General features: G+C 43.1%; 1 protein-coding gene across 16 annotated transcripts in view; it reads left to right on the top strand.

Annotated features, from left to right (window-relative positions):
* The window catches only part of TIAM1 (TIAM Rac1 associated GEF 1), a 400,429-nt gene extending 383,741 nt beyond the window's left edge, over window positions 1–16,688 (top strand). For all 16 annotated transcript variants that reach the window (XM_082459733.1, XM_082459738.1, XM_082459732.1 and 13 more), the window contains 6 exons: window positions 1,118–1,226; window positions 4,934–4,992; window positions 5,895–5,997; window positions 8,450–8,537; window positions 10,493–10,665; window positions 14,245–16,688. In XM_082459733.1, coding sequence (XP_082315859.1) covers window positions 1,118–1,226; window positions 4,934–4,992; window positions 5,895–5,997; window positions 8,450–8,537; window positions 10,493–10,665; window positions 14,245–14,714 — 1,002 coding nt within the window. In that variant the 3' untranslated portion in view covers window positions 14,715–16,688. The remainder of the gene's footprint in view (window positions 1–1,117; window positions 1,227–4,933; window positions 4,993–5,894; window positions 5,998–8,449; window positions 8,538–10,492; window positions 10,666–14,244) is intronic.
* The last annotated feature ends 2,475 nt before the right edge of the window (window positions 16,689–19,163 follow it).

The following is a 19,163-nucleotide window of genomic DNA, read 5'->3' as shown; positions in this document are numbered from 1 at the left end:
GGCAGTGTCAAATGGCACCATGCTCCGTGGAGGGCTGCTCGGCAGCTGTTGTATCTGGAAACCCAGTCAGATCAAAAGCAGCAAAAAAAAACCAACCCAGAGCCATTTGTCCTTGAAGCTCAACATCAAGTTTTCAAATATTCAAATTGCTGCTTTGAGGAAGAAGGACTCGGGCTTGGTTTCTGTGGACGCAGAGCAGAAGTGAGAGGCTGGTGGGCGGGTGCTTCAAGGAGGTGTACTAGAGGGAGACCCTCCTAACAGTTTATGGTGTTTCCCAGTGGGATGGACCGGGGACTCTGATTTCTGCAAAGCCTTGTGGTCTGACATGTTTGCACAGGGAGCACATTGAGAGACCACATGATCCTTTCGCCTGTGATTAGGATGCTGAGTGGGTGGGAGGATGGGATTTTGATAGACTTGGAAGTGGGCCAAGGACTCCAGTGAAAAAGGCACACATGACTATTGTGAGGTGTAGAAGACACCAGTGGAATCTCAGGATCATCATGTCTCTACAAGAAGAAGAGGAACCTGTCCATCTGAGATGGTTTAGCATTTGACCTTCGAGGACGCAACACTAGACCTCATGGTTTCTAAAGATCCCAGAGCTCACATTTGCACAAGCTTAAAGAACAATCTCCCAACTCCTCAGTTGGCTTCTTTTCCCTCCTCTAAAGTGAAATGAAATCTTCCTTAAAATGAGTCGGAAGAAGAAGAAATAATTGATTCCACTGCTTCCCAGAAGACCCTGGCTCCAAAGGGATTTAAACTCACAGGTGGCAACGTCTGCAGTTTCCTGGGCTGGAAATTTGTTGTTGACAGCCATTTGTTCTTAGATAACTCTCCATTTGAACACAAACCCTCTCCAATTTTGTTCATCAATTTTGACAGGTTTACTGCGTGTGAATTCCAGAGGCCCGATTTGTACCTTTTGGCCACCTTATTCTTGAAATTCTGATAGGCAAACAGGATAAGGGAAAAAAAGTTGACCAAATGAGAGACATTATTTAGAGACATTATTTTCTTGAAGTTGAATTGACCCCAGCCTGTCGAATTTTAAAATGTCATGAATATCTGAGTGTTTTTAACATCGCCCAGTAAGTTTTGCCCTGGATTTCAGGTTGCAGATCTGAGCATGGGGGACCTGCTTTTGCATACCACTGTGATCTGGCCAAACCCGCCGGCCTCGCTGGGAAAGTGGAAAAAGGAGCCCGAATTGGCAGCTTTTGGTATGTGTCACGAGAAGGTTTGGAGGGGAAGAGGGAGGCTGGCTTATTTTTTGCAGTAAGTTAACATTTCTTTTCCAAGACACAATTTATTAAAATATAGTTAATTACAGTTATCTGCATTGTCTTCCTGCTATGGCCACCAACATGTCACAGATACTAAATTAAACCTTCCAGCTAAGTATGACGAATGTGGCCAAGAGGGAGGGAATGACTGTTCAGGTCTCCCCCAGGTATAGACATATGGGCAGGAAAAGATTTTTTTTAAGCTGCTGCTCTGAATATCTTTTCAAAATAATGAGTTAATAATAAACCAAGGAAAAATCAAGTGAAAAATCAAGACGAAACCGTCTCTGTTTCTGAGCTCCCCAGTCCTTTGATTCTCTTCCCAACTCTGTGTGGCTCTGTGTGATGCCAGGAGTCAGGGCATGATTCTCACCTCACCTGTTGTGGCATCACTGGGTGCCTTGATCAGTTACGAGGTGCTTCTCAATCACATCGTGGCTAATACCAGCGAAAGTAGTGATGTTTGTGAATGATTAATTTTCCAATAAGCCAGTTCAGATGGATGCAGTTGCTGCAATTAGAAACCTCATGTGGTTGTGTTGTAAAATGCTTTTTGAGTGAGAAAAACTATGGGTTAGTCCACTGGGCACTGTACATATCCAGGAAATATGGCTCGTTGTGTGTAAATGCTTGTACGGCGTGCAGTGTTATTCCTGGGTATAAAACGATCAGTCATGATCAGTGATCAGTGTTCATGCTTTTGTTTTAGGCTGTGTCTTTTCCTAGCCTCCCACTAGAAGATGCATGGGCAGGAACATAGCATAAAGGAAGTCTAGTATTTCCGTTCTCCTTCCTTACCGTATCTTTCTGGGAGCAGAAGAGGGAGGGTATTGCTGCTTACTGCTTCTTTAACTGAACTCTTGTTTTCTTTTACGATGTGAACAGTGCATTCCCAAATGGAACATCCTAGTGATATTAAAATCAGAGTATTTAATACAAAGATTTATTGGACTTGCTAATTAGATGACTCAGCTTTCATTGAAAACCTTAGTGATATTCCTAAAGATTCCACAGAGCCACTGTAGCTGTTGGTGCCATTTCATTAAAAATAATAAAGGAGCATATAAATGTGAAGGAAAAACGTGACTAAATATGATATACAGAGGGGTATTTTGACATGCTGGTGGTTTTTGATAGTAGTGGGTATTTTTGGCAGGGGGAGGGATACTATTTGTTTTGCTTTGTTTTGTTTTTCCCATCATTAACAGTTGCATTTCTTATACGGCAATTTCTTCTTGGAGAGGTCTGGGAGCTTTCTGATGCTTCTGAGTAGGTCATTTATGGGATGTAGGATTGTGAAGGAAATGATCCAAACCATGTCTCTCCCTCTTTCTGATGCTGGGCTATTGATGAACCATTCCAGAGTTCAACATGGGGATTTTTCATGCCTGTCTCCTGAATTTTACATATTTCCTATAGTTAGAAATAAACAGATTTAGAATAAGAAAATCCTTTGACTGGGACAAAGTAGGAGGTTGGCAAACGTATTCTATAAAAGGCCACATAGTAAATATTTTAGGCTTCACAGACCAAGAGGCCATAAGTAACCAGACGCAGCCGTAGACAGTATGTAAACAAATGGGCACTAGCATTGGCGGGTTGTGCGGAAACAGGCGGGCCCTAGTTTGCCAACCTGTGATAGAAAGGGTTCAGGAAAATGCCAGTTTTGAGGTTTGGGGGGCAATGTGTGTGTGTGGCTCCAGGCAGGCTGTCGTCATCGTAATGAGGTTATTTATGGATTCCCAGTCCTTAAAAGGTGACATGTTTGGCAGTTTCGGTGTGATTTTTAAGTAGCAAGCAGAACTAACAGAGCCTTAGAAATGTCTTTTGAAACAAGGAAGAGTCGCTGTGAGGGAAGTAACTTAATTACCATCGAACAGGCAGCTTTGGGGTTAAAACGTGGTTGTCTTGTTTCCGTTGCTCTGATCTCAGGAAATAGTGCTGCTTTCTTCCGAAAACAAAGTTGACCGGCTGCCCACCCAGCACCTCGATGTTTTACTCCCAGGACGGCTAGTTTGTACTCAGGGCTGACGATCACCACCTTTAAAAGAAGAAAAGAAATAGTTTGTTTAGGTTTCGGCCTTAAAGGGTGTTAGATGTTCACCTTTGGGGATATCGAGAGAGTGTTTTAGGCTGGGCAGGGCAGCCAGGAGGTTTGGACATCAAGGCCGTGTCTGAAGGGATGGGCAGCACTTGGTCAACTGAGTGACAGTCGGCTGCGGATCAGGGAGGGATCAAGGCGGAAATGCTCGTAGCCCAGACTGAGGTCCACTCTGGCCCTACCGCTGTGACCCTAGATGGTCCAGGTAAACCGAGGCAGACCAGTCGCCTTCTTAGAGTCATGGCAACAACCTCATTGAGCTCTGGTCCCAGTGAGGTGCTGGGTCTTCTGAGACCAAGTTCACTGGCAACCTCCCCCTCTCCTGCAGTGGAGCTCCCTCCATTTTAAAGGGACCTGCTGTCCTGGACACTGATTTCTGAAGGCTTCATGGTAAGGACAGAGGGCCGCCTCGGGTGGTGCGGCCTCCTGGGGTCAGTGGGAACCTCTCAGTCTGTCCTCTGGGATTTTTACGAAGTCAGGTGCTGTGTGACAGCTCAGACCCGGTGGCTGGGGTCCGCTTCTTTGTACCCGAAAGCTTCTTTTCCTGCGGTCTTACACAAAGGGAGCCTGACCCATCCTAACTAAGTAGGATAAAGAATGAACCAGACACATTGGGTTAGTCTGCAGAGGGCCTGGGATCCTGGGGGGGGGGGTGCGCCTGTGCCTGAGAATTCCCTGTAATTGTGTGTCTGGTACACCAGGTGTGCCCCCTCCAGCTGCCATGTGACTTAACGGGGTCCCTGCTCTGCCTGGGGGTCAGGGTGTGAAGGGAGATGGAGACCCTGATACAGGGAGCCAAGGATGGGCTGGGGTCACCCTTCTTGTTGTTCTGGACACCAATTCTTCTTTCCTCTCCAGGGGGAGTCAGAATCGCTGAGTGCTGAACGTGCTTGGCATTGTTTAAGGAATTCTATGGAAGATTATGCGTAACTCCATTGTATCTTCCCCCACCCCCAAAGAATATAAGAATAAAACTACATACTCCCTGCTTCTAAATAGTTTACTGTGATTCATCCTGTTTGGAAAAAAGTAGAATTGCATTCTACTTCATAAACTAATTTTTATTTATTGAGGTCAAAAAAGATGAATTACATTTCCTGAATTAGGAACACTCTGCGTGTGTGTAGTATTAGCTTAATTTGCATAAATATAAATTACCTTAAACGTTATTATTATTGATGTTTGTATTGTTCCTTCAGCTGCTGAACTAGTACATTTTTGTTAAGTGTGTATAAGCTGAAGTTTTAAGCTTGAATTGATACCATAGTGAAAATATATTTTACCCAGAAGTTTCCAGTGGGGCAGGAGGGTTTATTTCCATCTCTTTAGGCTTTCTCTGTTTATCTGGGACCTGGAAAATTTTGTCTTAACAGGTTTTTGCGTCTCTCAGATGTGCTGCATGAGTGGAGGGTGGAATGGGGGCTGATTCATGGGAACTGTCTGTCCTCTTCATAACGGTAGTGTTTGTTACCACGATATTGCAGTGAAGGGGAAAACCCAGCCCCTTATGTGCCATAACTGCCTTCATTTTATGTTTTTCCAGTCTTCAAAACTGCTGTGGTCCTTGTGTATAAAGATGGTTCCAAACAGAAGAGGAAACTTGTAAGACTTCTTATTTCACCCCATAGTTTCAAAGTATCTCCCTTACTGTTTCTCAGTTGCATCTGCGTAATTGTAATCCTGCACCTTTGTCAGGCATGAGTGTTTTATGATTTTTTTTAAGTGTTGCTGAGGACTTAAGGAAATTGCCCGTCCTGCCTCCCTGCAGGCAGACTCACGTTTAGAGCATGAAAGTAAATAGCTATTGGGCCTACCATGGCCAGAACCTACCTTCCTAATACTATTTTCATCCATTCCCTGTTCCTCCTGCCCCTCTGTGCTTGTTTTGGGATCCCTTTTCTCTTTCTTCCTTTGTCTCTCTTTTGCCTGCTTATTTGCGCACCCTCAGCAGATTTGACACATGGCCTCTGGCTTGCTGCTGGGTGAATAAAAGTGCACATGGGGGAGTGACCCGGGGTTCCAGCATCACTGCTTTGTTGTTGTTCTTGTTGGGTTTTTTTTTGAAAATTAAAACAATTTATTTATTTTTTTAATTCTTAAAAAATGTTTTAGTTTTAATGACATATTTTTAAAATTTTATTATTTTATTGAAGTATAGTTGATTTATAGTATTGTGCCAGTCTCTGCTGTACAGCAAAGTGACTCAGTTATACTCATGTAGACGTTCCTTTTGTTATATTCTATTCCATTATGGTTTATCACAGGATATTGAATAGAGTTCCCTGTGCTCTACAGTAGGACCTTGTTGTTTCTCCATTCTCTATATAATAGTTCACATCTGCTAACCCCAAATTCGCAGTCCTTCCCTCCCCCATACCCCTCCCCCTTGGCAACCACAAGTCTGTTCTCTATATCTGCAGCATCACTGGTTTAGAAAGTGTGTGCGGGTCTGGTCCGGGCTCAGCACAGAGTTCTCATGCACCTAGTTCCTTCTCTTCCTGCAGGTAGGATCTCACAGGCTTTCAATTTACGAGGACTGGGACCCCTTCCGATTTCGACACATGATTCCTACCGAAGCTTTGCAGGTTCGAGCTTTGGCAAGTGCAGGTAAACTCTGAAACATGTTGGGTACATATTTCTGTGTATGTATGAATTGTTTTTCTGAATCCACACTCTTGGTTCTAACCACCCTACCATCTTTTTTCTTCTGTGCTTAAGTCTCCCTTCCCTCAGTCTCTCCATTGCCTCTTATTTACCCAGCTGTTTATTAAATGAATGAACTAAGTGAATGGAGGTAGTGCCTTTAATATTGTTCCAAGGAATTCTATTCATTCTGTTATATATATTAATAATATTACAGTGACTCATATCTAAGTAGCAATGAGTCTTGTACTTCTGGGAAGAATCTTTGTGACCATGAGCAGACAAAGCCCATGTAAATAACTCAACTTGCCTTTTAACTGGGAGACCGAAAAAGACCACCCAAAGCACAAAAAAAGCCATTGAATGCATTCTTTCTTCCTGAAGCATTACAAATCTTTATCTTTTTATCAGCATGAAATGTCAGTTCTTTTTCTGTGACCCAAGTAGCCGTGAGGCAAGTTGTTAGGTAGTGTTGAATGTACTTGCTAAGATGATTAGTTGATGCTTTAGCGCATGAGAAGAGAAGTGAATGTCAGAACGCTATTGACTAAGAATAGCAATATTGCTATGACTTGGAGGCCCCATCCAGGGCTTAATCTGAGGCTGTTTTAGGGAGGAGCAATCAGCAATGGTTCTCCCGGGCACACCTGAGAAGGAGCAGCTTTGGGGTCAAGTGGAAACTCTTGGGACACACCTATTCCCGTCCCATTTGGACAGCAGGTACAGCTTTCTGGTTGTAAGAGGGGCCGTGGAAGTGGACCTCTGCAGGTGCACAGTGGATCTGTATTTCTCTTTTGTGTTTCTGGCATCTGGCATGAGCGTTAAGTTCTGCATGTCCGGTTGGTGTCACTCATTTTCTCCCCGTTTTCACTTGTCACCTCCATGAGCCATAAAATTGGCTCTAATCCTTATAGAACCAACTCTTCCCTAGTCCAGTGTCATGAGGAAGAACCTTCTGCAGTATTTGGGAAACCTCCAGTTACCCACCCAAGTTAAACTAGATGCCACTTCCTTCTCAGTTGTTTTGCATTGCAGGAGGAAAACTCAAATGCAGAAACCACATCTGGCAAATGTATTGGGGATGATTATTTGCCTTAAGAAGGTTTCTGTCCAACCTTCTGGCCCAGAGGACCCTCGTGCCTTTTTAGCTTTGATTTGATTTGTAAAATTGATTTACACATGAATTTTCAGGCCCCTATAAATCACAGGTCTACAAACAGCTATAATAATATTTTGAGGTTTGGGCACTTAAACACTAGCATTGTCTTACTTTGCAATCTTAGATTGTGGATTATCTAGTTCATATGTTTCCTAGTGCCTGGTTTATAAATAGGACAGCGTATGCTTATAACAAACCGCAAAGGCTCCTCAGCCAGGAATTTTGCCTTCATTGAGAACTAAATACATGAAGAATTTAAGTTTGGAAAACAAAGCCATCTTTGTGAAGATGATATTCCGTTCCCACCCTCGGTTTTTCATTCAAATCAAGTTTAAAATCAAGATAAGAGTTTATTTTAATGGGCTTACAAAGACTAGCCAACACATCTCTTGTTATGAAATAAATTCCAGTGGATATGAGAATCAGAAGATGGAAATTTCTAGATTTCGTCTTCATTTGGGAAAACCTGTGAAACTCTCTGCATATGGGTCCTGGTTGGTTAAATAATGTGGGCACGATGAGGGTTTGTAACTAGGGTTTTGAACCATTAGGTAAGGATGAGACTTTACAATGTGCAGTCTTGAGGTCTGCAGTGAATTGTTTCTTTCATAAACACTAATAAATGAATAACGTGGCAAAATAATGTGTTATTCAGGCACTGAAAGACTTAGAAGTTATTTCTAAATATAACTGTTTCTCACTTTCTCAGTGTACCATTCTGGCTTCCTTCAGGTTGGCTGCTGTGGGCAGGCTGAGAAAGACAAGCCCCATTCGTTCCCAGGACAAGCTTGTCCAGGGCACTAGTCCCAGTTGCTCAGGGGGAAGGCTGTGCTGCAGATGGCAAGGGCCTGCCTCTTTATATCACTGGCCTGATGAAATCAGCACTGGAATCTTGGGCTCTGTCTAGTCCAACTGTTGCCAAAACAACTAATCACTTAATTAAAATAGTTCAGCCAAAAGGGCTGTGCAGCTAAAAGGGTCAGTTTTTCCATCAATATGATTGACTGATTGTCCTTTTAGACCATCCAGAAGGAGATTTTAGCAACTGGTAATTTTCCAAGCATTCTTTTTCTTCACGCCCATTAAGTTCTCAATCATCTTGTCTCTTGAGATCACAGGATAGGAATGAAGTTTCTTTGGTCTTATGTGGCTCTGCTCTATTTAATCCTACACCAAAGCATGGGAAATGCTTTTGTAAAAATGCAAATAAATCTCTTTGAAACATACTCTCATTCATTCTTGTTTTAATTTCTCTAGACGCAGAAGCAAATGCTGTGTGTGAAATTGTCCACGTAAAATCGGAGTCTGAAGGGAGGCCAGAGAGGGTCTTCCACCTGTGCTGCAGGTGAGCCCGGAGCCGTGAAGTGTGGGAGGTGCCGCCCAGAGGGAAGGGATGTGACTGTGCTTGATGTCCCCAACCCCTCTGGCTTCTGCAGACCAGCTTGTGCATCCCTAGAAGCTGCATCCTTTTTCTTGTGCACTTGAGAAAGTATTTAACACTTATCAAGTAACAGTAATTGGATAAACTAAACTAATTTTATCAGAATGTAGACAGTAACCTGGTTAATATCTTTCTAAAAAGAAATCGGAATTTTCACGTATATATTCGACCTTCAAACGAGGGCTTTCTTCCTATATGTACATTTGGTGGGTTAGAAGGACATGGTTGTCTCATGTTTTGTTTTGGTGTTTGGGTGCATCATTTGTACTGTAACATCTCTGAGGTGCATCAGATGGAGAGTCACCTGGGAGCAGGTGAGGGTGCGTGCAGTCTTGCTGGGATTCCTCATCGTGTAGGGAAACTTCAACCTAGGGAGGCTGGCTCAAGTGACTCAGGTTCTCCTACGGATCTGGAGTGGAAGCTGAACTTATGATGTGGGCTTCCACTTACTTCTTCTTTCCCTCCTCTCACCATTCCCCGCTCCTCCTCCTCTTCTTCCTCCTTTTTGGGCTCTGTCATTAAGAATTTGAGAATTGTACGTTTCTCAAGTGCAGCCAATTCTCTCTCTCTCTCTTATTTTTGGCCTAAAGACACCAGGCTGGATGGTGCCAACAGCCAGCATTCTGATACATTTGGCTTTAAATATGATCTGTACTCCATGATGCTTTAATTTTATCATAGGTGCTTAGTAATTTATTCAGTACTTACCCAATACCCCACACCGTGGGTAGTATACTATGGGTTGCCCACACACACAATAAAAACTCAACGGAATCAATATTTCATGGTTGTTAGTAATGTTTTGTAACGTGGCTGCTGATACAGTAAGAAGGCACATTTACCAAGCATGAACTATGCTGAACACCTGACATGCATTACTTCACTTAGTCAGACTGAGGTGCTGTTATTCCATTTGACAAATGGGGCACCAAGGCTCACAGAGGGTACTTTGCTAAAACCTTATAGCAAATGAATACTGAGTTCAAACTCAGTGGGTTTGACTTCAAAGCCCATGTTGTGTGTTTCTGCATTGCCTCTTTGTTGGGTGTTGGGTGACAGGGATCAATAAATCCAGATCCCAGGAAGCTGTTGGAACTAGAACTGAAATTTTTTTCAGATAATCTACATGTGGTTTAGCACCATCTTTACCGTCTATTTTAAGCTCATCTGCTTGCGACTTTGTTGATAAATCCACAGGGTCCAATGAGCCCGCCCATAGAGATGCCATATTCACTGTTAATAAGGAATGCCAGCTAAAACTTGGCTTGGGTAAAACTATTAAGAACTTAACAAGAAAAATAACTGACCTAAGAAGCACTTTTTTTATCGTACAAATTGGAAGTTGGGAAGATTTTCCAGTTCTTAACAATGTAACTTTAATATTTACATGTTGAAGTGTGTCATGGAAGGTGTTGATATTTAACAGGCATTGATATCCAACTCAGGAAACTAAGGATGTTGGGACATCAGTTTCCAAGTGTGCTGCAGAGCAGCAAGAATCTTGTGGTTCCTTTGTCTGTAAAACATTTTAGAATGAAAGGCTCTGCCTTAAGTACCAAGAGCAGAATCTGGCAACTTTGTGGTGCAAAATCCATCTCTCCATCAATCTATTCATTTATGGGCTGCTCGGTCCCAAATTGGCTGCAGGAGATGAATCACAAAGCATAAAGGGAAAGGAATACGCGTTCTTTATCTCCAGCAATGAAAACACTGCTGCTCCGCAGTGAAATTGGAGTCTTGGCCTCAGTCTTTAACCTTTGGTCCTCAGGGATATTTGTTTGGCTGCACCTGATAACATCAGAAGTTCCATCATGTGTTAAGTGCTGTTTCCCTAACAGGTGTAAATCTTCTTTTCATAGCTCCCCAGAGAGCAGAAAGGATTTCTTGAAGGCTGTGCATTCCATCCTGCGTGATAAGCACAGAAGACAGCTCCTGAAGACCGAAAGCCTTCCCTCGTCCCAGCAATATGTCCCTTTTGGAGGAAAACGATTGTGTGCGCTGAAAGGGGCCAGGCCAGCCATGAGCAGGGCAGGTACTGTGGGGATTCAGACGTTCAAGATCCCTGTCATCCCCACTCCACTGTAGAACTGACGTCCTCATTGAGAAAGACTTAAGACGTGGCCTTGCGGGGGCTAACGCTGGAGTACATTCTTCCCTGGTGTGAGGTTCCCGGCCCTTGCCTCTCTCCCTTGGTTTAAGCCTCTTGCCCTCCCTCAAGCTTTCCCTTCGCTGCCCTCCTCCTTCTGGCTGGTGAGCTCCTCTCTCATTTGCCAGGCTGGGAAGTGAGCGCATTCTCTTTCTGGAGGGGCTGTCTTAGCCCGCTTGCCGAATGAGAGTTGCTGCTTTGCATGACAGCCAGCTTTGTCCCGCAAAAAGCAGTGTGTGATGTCTCAGCAAAGTCACAGCCCACCATTCTGAGAACATGGTGGCTTTGTCCTCGAGAAACACAGCCATGCCTGTTCTCAGTAAGGAGGCCATGTTTGGTAGACCAGATGACCCATCAGATTTTACCCTCACCTTGGGCCTGCAACTCTATTTTTAGCTTCCGTGTTCATTTGGGGAAGCCTTTAGCTGCTATTAGAAAAGAGGAATCTGGAGTTCAAGTGGTCCCAGGGTAAATATTCTTTTAGGACTTATTCTACCACCTTGAAGCAGTAAAGATCAATACTACTACCTATAAATGGCATTAGAGTCTATCTAGGAAGAAAGATAGTTTCATAACACTTAGGTATTAATGACATCAAGACATTAACAATTTTTATCACTCCTTTAAGAGGCAGTCCAGAATTTTTCAGGGAAGATTCCAATAAAAGAGGCTTCCTTTGCATTTGCCAGAAAGGCTTCTGATCTCTGTTCTAAAGAATTTTCCGCCTGTTCTCAGTTGTGTTGAAGAGGCAGGTATGGTACTGTGAACGGTTGAAGGTTTTCATAGACATAACCCTGACAGAGTGTATTATACTCTTTAAGTACTTTAACTAATGTTAAGGGGCTAGTTATCTTATATCTATTCTCCAATCAGTTGATAAGTGTTTACAGAAAACCTGGTATGGTGAACCCCCAGTACTCTTCTGGGCTTACCAGTGTCATGCGTACTTCCCTATCCACAATTTCTCATGGAGTCCTCATATAAAAAGCTTTCTCATCCCTTTAGAGCTCACAGCAGAGAATTTCACCTTGGAATTGTCTCATTTGTTCCTTTTACTTGCCACATATATTTAATTAGGATTGGGAATATGTGTCCCAACCTCAGGAAACCCCACCTGTCATTGGTCAGGTTTCTGTTGATAATCGATGAACCTAAAGTCAGAGCTGCATTCACTTTGAAACTAAGCATTTTTAGTCTGTAGGACACTCAGAAGTTTTCCTGCTGAGATCCCTCTGGGAAGAAAACAAAGTTGCTACAACCTACCCCATCATCTTGAATATCAAGAGAGAGAGCCTTGATGTCAGAGCCTGTTGGCTTTGGCTGATGGGAAGATTTTTTGCTTGATGGCTCATTTTTGGCTGAAGGAAAGTCTTTTATCACTCTGCTTTTGAAGCGCCTCACTATCGTCAGAATCTTCAAATTAGATGATTTAAAAATGGTGTTGGAGTGGGTCAGCACAGCACTAGCTAATCAGTCTTAATAGTGAACAGTGGAAATACTCGAATCAAAGATTGTCTCCTGGAACCCCGTAAGGCTGGCTGGGTTATTCTTACGCTTCATTATGCATTGTCATGAATACCCAGCTAGTTTATTTCTCTTTTTGCTCAGTAAAGGCAAATAGCCAGTCTCCCTTAGTCTAAAAGCACTTTATGTCTGCCAGTAACCTAACTACACATTTTTTTTGTTTTTCCAACGTTTTCTTATGAAAATTTTCAGGCATATAGAACAAATGAAAGAATTGTATACATTCATACCTACTGTCTGTAATATTTTTTATATTTTCATTGTCACATATTTATTCATCTGTCATCCATCAACTCATCTTACTTTTGACACATTTCTAGAATACAGACATTAGCATACTTTACTCCTAAATACTTAAACCTGCACATCATTGACAAATATTTCCAATATCCCAATTTGGAATTGAGGTAATTCTAATAGAGTGATTGGAGAGAGCCAGGCTCCACTCTGGTGGTACTGAGATAAAATTGAACAGTAATTTCTGCTTCTTTCCAGTGGAGTAATAGTAGTAGTAGTATTGTTTTTTTTTTAATTCTTTCTTTTTTCCATTTTTCCTGGAAATGATTTTCATTCCCCTCCTTGAGTGAGAGTGGCGTCTGTTTACTCCATGCTTTAAGATGATAGAACACTCAGGAATGATGATGGAAGCACAGGGGTCTGAGACAGAGGATGGTGAGAGCGGGAGCCAATTTAGACCACTGTCCAGCTCACTGACCTTGTACCTGCTGTATTTGAAGCCAAGGCTGCATTTGGCAGTAATTATGAATAGTCACCTTACTTCTAGCAGCACTGAAGCAGTTTAATGGTTTTTCAGGCTTAGATTTCAGGAAAGTAGCTCCTAAGTGGTGTCTAGGCTCCTCCCTCCCACTGGAAAGCCCATGGTACATTTCAGTATCGAGGGAGAAGTGGCAGCGTTTCCATGTGTCTTTGTGTGTGTGTGTGTTTGTGTGTGTGTGATTGTTTGCTTGATTGGGTGGTGTCTTTTGTTTGTTTTTAATAATACTGGCTTCCTAGAGGGCAGTAGGGTGAAAGAATGAATTCAAAGATTTGTTTTTCTTAACTCTTAGTCACTTTATCTAGCACTTTGTTAATCAGCTGCTTGGGTGTTGTATTATTTATTTCTCCTTCCACTCCGGCACTGGTAGTTTAATTGCTTTGTAGAAGAGAAATTGGGGATACACAGAACAGAGACAGGAGGGGCTAAGGCTCACATTTGCTTTAGCCTCAAGTTCACATGGGGCTTTGTCAGAAAGAGGACTTAATATCTCTGAGACCCACTCTTTCTGTAGCTTCTCCAAAAACAATGCTGTGCCCTTAAGGTACCTGCAGATCCTCAAGAAATGTTACATTCAGTTTTCTAGAAAGCAATATAACTTGGACCAGTGTTTTTCCCTGCTTGATATATCATGGTGATTTCTGCAAAGACAATGAAACTCTAGAGGCCTCCTCCATCCTTACTAGAGATTTATTCCAGCTAAATGACTCTAGGACAGCCCCGGGAGATTCCCAGAGCACTGTGACATGGGCCATGGTCGGAACTGAGGGCACTAATTAATCCCAACATCAGTCGTGCACTCGACAGCAGCAAGAAGCTGCACTCCCTGTCTCCCAGGTGCACAGGGTAGAGAAACTGATTATTTCAGAGGGAGTTGAATCCCCTTTCCCCCATAACCTACAACCCACCCATATGCTGCCCCCAGCTGCCCCCCCTCCTTGCCCTTCCGTCGATGGCGGTAACATCCTCCAAGTCCAGACACTTGTGCAAGGTAACGACCCCAAGACAGACTGGTGAAATCCGGACTTTAAGCCCCAAACGACATCCAGGTCCTGAATGCGTATCGTGTAGCCTTTACTTTCCTTTTCTTGTATTTGCTTTCTGGATTTTCATCGCACGTAAAGCATGTGGGCGTTTTATTTTTATATTTTTGTGTGTGTGCGCAGTGTCCGCCCCAAGCAAGTCTCTTGGGAGGAGGAGGCGGCGACTGGCCCGAAACAGGTTTACCATTGACTCTGATGCCATCTCCGCCAGCAGCCCGGAGAAGGAGTCCCAGCAGCCCCCCGGTGGCGGGGACACTGACCGCTGGGTAGAGGAACAGTTTGACCTTGCTCGGTATGAGGAGCAGGATGACATCAAGGAGACGGACATCCTCAGTGACGATGATGAGTTCTGTGAGTCCGCGAAGGGCGCCGCCGCGGACAGAGACCTGCAGGAGCGGCTTCAGGCCGCCTCCATCAGTCAGCAGGAGGGAGGCCAGAAGCCCCTGCATAGTCACGCATCCCGCATGACGCAGCTCAAGAAGCAAGCCGCCCTGTCGGGCATCAACGGAGGCCCGGAGAGCACGAGCGAGGAGGTTATTTGGGTTAGGCGTGAAGACTTTGCCCCCTCCAGGAAGCTGAACACTGAGATCTGACTCTCACGTTCCCTGGTAGAGACAGTCCTTGTAGATACGTCTCCCGCCCCGCCCCTACTCCACCCCCCCTCCCGGACTCGCGAGGGGGGAGAATGCTCCCTTTAAGTCGCACTCTTGCACACACGGTTTTGGCAGCTGACTTTGTTCTGAAGCCATGTAGCCACCCAACTTTATCGTTTCTACCAACATCGGAAAGAATTGTTCAAGAATCCCAAATCAGCTTGAGTCCTATCTCTCTATATTGCCAAGGGCTTTTATTTATTCTCAATTAATCAGGGCCTAAAGAATTAAAAAAAAAAAAAAATTCTATAGCACTGGAAAGCAAATTACCCCAGGAGTTGAAGTATGTACTACAGATTAGTTTAAAGGGTAGCACACGAAAAAATAATAAAAGATTCTATCTGAAATCAGCCCAGGAGCCATCTCCTAGTTGGGGAGACAAAGCAACTGTACAGCTTGCAGTGTTCTTACTCCTTTCCCTCTTAAACGTCTGAGAATATCTGTGTATTTTAAGAATGTGTGAGGAGAGGGTGGAGATTTATGTTTCCATGAGCCTTTTTTTTTTTCTTTTTTCTTTTCCTCTTCTGTTTAGGTCTATGGCTGGTCTTACTCGATGTCGGTGTTCGGAGGTTCTAGTTTTGCATAGAATTATAAAGATGCCAAACTCCTTGGAAAGAGATCCAAATTTATCACTTGAAAAAATAAAAAAAAAACACTATTTTTTGTATTTTACCTGAGATGCGGGGGGCACAAACAGATGAGACTTTTACACAGTGTTAGTGTAACTCTGAGTTTAAAAAATGAGGATTTTACCTTTTACAGAGAGAGTGAGGCGTGGTGATTTTATATTTATATATGAAAGGCCAACAAGATGCTTAGGAGAAACTTTTTTCCCAAGAAGCAGCTTTGTTTTTTTTGTTTTTTTAATTTAAATGTTTGAATCTCTATTTGAGATGGGAGCTTGGTTGGATTAAACATGACACCGGGATGGGCAATGTGTGTGTCTGTTGCACATGGCGGGGGAGGGGAGACGACTCCTCATGGGGTTGCCATGGTGATCATTGGTTTTCTAGTTGCATCTTCATCCATAGATTACCTACTCCTTCCCTGACAGTCCATAACCAAACCGTTTAACAAAACCACCTCTTCAAAAACATGTCTTGGGTTTAACACCTTCTTCATGCCAACAAAACAGGGTAAACATGCTAAAAAAACTAATGTTCTAAACAGATTTCCAAATAGGAAGAACAAAAACAAGTTAAAGCACTTTCATTTTTTTTTTTTTTTAAAAAGGTTTATAGCTTTTTTTTTTCCCGTTTCACAATGTCCACTTCCTAAGAAAGGTTTAAATAATATGAAAACTTTCTTTTTGGGGAAAATATCTATTTGATGTTTGACACATCAGTAGGTACTTTAAAGACCTGAATTTTATAGTAGCTTTAGGAATTATATTTTATAAAAATCAGTTATGACTTTATATTTCCAGACAATAGAGAGTTCAGAACATCATGCTCTTGTGCCCCTGCTTGCTTTTACCTGCTTTCCCACCCTGTATCCCTCCCCTTTCGGGTTTCCAGGGCTTTGAGCTTGATCTTTTGAGAGTTTTATTCTATTAAATTTTTGCTATATCTTCTGATTTTCTTAAAGAGCTTTAGAATGATTTCTATACCCTTCGTATCACTGCATTGTTCCATTTCATCTCCAGTTCGATTGTGTCTGGGTGGAAAACTGAAGCAGAGGCTTCTAATAGCCCCATTTACCACTCCCAGTGCAACGGGTTTGTCTGAAAATGCTGGAAAGTCTGGTGCTTGGAGAGGGTGCCATTGTCTCTTGTACATAAGGTCATGATGTGTCTATGTCAAAAGTTCTTATATATTTCTTTTATAAGCTGAAAGAAGGTCTATTTTTATGTTTTTAGGTCAATGAATGGAACGTTGTAAATGCCTGTCAAACAATAAAAAATATTGAAAAGTGGACAGTCCTGTGCCTTTTTGGGTGGGAGGATGGATATGAACTGTTGAATATGTGGGAGAAGATACCTAAGGCTGCCTTTCTTTTCGATAAATATCATGACCATCAAGGGAAAGCTGATTTGGTGGAGCTTGAAGTTTTTTAAATTTTTTTAATTGAGGTATAATTGATATATAACATCGATAGTTTCAGATACTAAACATAATGTATATATTGCAAAACTATCACCACAATAAGTCTAGTTAACATCCATCATCATCCATAGTTATAAAAAATATTTTTCTGTGATGAGAATCTTCAAGATCCACTCTCCTAAGAAGCTACTTTCAAATATGCAATACAGTGTTATGAGCTATAGCCCCCATGCTGTGTATTACATCCCCATGACTTATTTTGTAACAGGAAGTTTGTACCTTTTGATGTCCTTCACCTTTTTTGCCCATACCCCCACCCCACCTCAGGCAACCACCGGTCAGTTCTCTATATCCATGAGCTTGGTTTAGTTGTGGTTTTTTGTTTGTTTTTTAGATTCCACATATAAATGAGATGATAATGGTGTTTATCGTTTGCTATCGGTAGAGCTTGAAGCTTTTTTTGTTTTAAATTTTATTGGAGCATAGTTGATGTACAATGTTGTGTTAGTTTCAGGTGTACAGCAAAGTGATTCAGTTGTACATATACGTATATTCATTCTTTTTAAGATTCTTTTCCCATATAGGTTATTACAGAATACTGAGTAGAGTTTCCTGTGCCATACAGTAGGTCCTTGTTGGTTATCTATTTTATATATAGTAGCGTGTGTATGTTAATCCCAAGCTCCTAATTTATTCCTCCCCCCACGTTTCCCCTTTGGTAACCATGAGTTTGTTTTCAGAATCTTTGAGTCTGTCTCTGTTTTGTAAATAAGTTCATTTATATCATTTTTTAAAAATTAGAGTCCACATATGAGTGACATATTTGTCAGTAGAGCTTGAAGTTTTAACAACAGCGACCAAAAGACATTACAGTTCCTCGACATCTTGGTCTGCTGATAATGGAGAATACGAAATAGCACAGATACGGATCTGTACCCATGCTGAGCACTCTTTTCCAGTATCCTGCCCCCTCCTGGTGCGAGCAGGGAGAGGGGTGCCAGGGGAAGAATTGGGGTGAAGTGCAGAGCTTAGACTGACCTGGGGGGGGTGAGCTCTTGAACGCAAGATCTGCCTCTACATTCTGTCCCTGGGGGTCTTGCTGCCTGAGTCTTCCACAGCCTCACAGAAAAAGTAAATGTGGTTTTGGGCTGCCTCACCTTTCGCTTTCAGAGCCCCAGATCTTACTCCTCCCCAGTCCCTTACGAACCTTCCCCATCAAAGTTGACCCCACCCACCCCTCCCCTCCAGGTGAACAGGTTTTCTCTTCCTGCCTTCCCTAAAGTAAAAGAGTTCCTCTCACGGCCACAGGTGAGCGGTTCCTGGAAGAACATCAGCAGCAGATCCTAGGAGCTTGTTAGGAATGCGCCCAGACCTACTAAAGCGGAACCCGCATTTTAACAAGATACCCAGGTGATACATATGCATGTTCAAGTTTGAGAAGTGTTGGTTTGGCAGTCTCTAAACGTTTTGATGTTGAGCGGTGATCTGGAGCACATACCTTTTAAAGTATATTCAGGCTCTGCTGTACCAATATATACATTTTAAGATACAAAAAGATTTCTTCCTGTACCTGTTGTATTTCTTTGGGGAGATAACTGAAGGACACCTGATGAAATTATTCCAACACTTTGCACTCGGCATAAGTGAGAATTAGACAGTTTGGGCTGCCTTCCTGTCCAGTTTCTGAATCTGTCAGTGTGGAAAAATTGAGGGCTTGAAGTCAAGCATACAGAAATAACCACTCCTCTTTACCTGAACTTAATTTCTCTTTTGGGTTCGCATCCCACCAGGCTGGCAGAACATGCCCTCGGTTCACCTTTCTCTCCCTGGTTGTCAAGATTTGGAGGTAATAAGGGTGGCGTCCTCCCTCCAGTCTTGGGGTCCATTCATCCACCGAGGGAGCTCTAGCCACGACCATTGTCCTGGTCAATGTCCACAGGCTCTGTCAAGTTGGCTGGTGTGTTCTCCAGTGTTTCCTTTTGCCCAGCTCAGGTTTCCCACCTCTGCAACCAGGTCCGTTGTGTGCGGTGTCCCCCCGCTGGTATGTTACCAGGATGCCTTTCCCAGTCTTGCCCCTTCCACCTCTCAGACCTCCCTCTCCTGCCTGCATCCCCAGGCAGTGGATATGCCTTTCTGTGTGTGGGTGGGTTGGATGAGAGTGTGGGGAGCAGTGCAGACTAGCCCTTACTTTTTTCTCAGACTTTTTGTTGATACCCAATTTTTACCCGAGTCTTACAGGCAATTTCTGCTTTTCATCTTGCTACAAGCCTCTCCCGGAGTAGGGAATCCCCGTGACAGTCCCTTCTTAGAGGTAAGTATTGGGCAGGTAGGGAAGAGGGAGAAA

The sequence above is a fragment of the Balaenoptera physalus genome (genome assembly GCF_965194825.1).
Source record: "Balaenoptera physalus genome assembly, chromosome: 4".
In the NCBI taxonomy this organism is placed as follows: domain Eukaryota; kingdom Metazoa; phylum Chordata; class Mammalia; order Artiodactyla; family Balaenopteridae; genus Balaenoptera; species Balaenoptera physalus.
The sequence above is the reverse complement of the archived record's forward strand: the minus strand, read 5'-3'. Positions and strand labels throughout refer to the sequence as shown.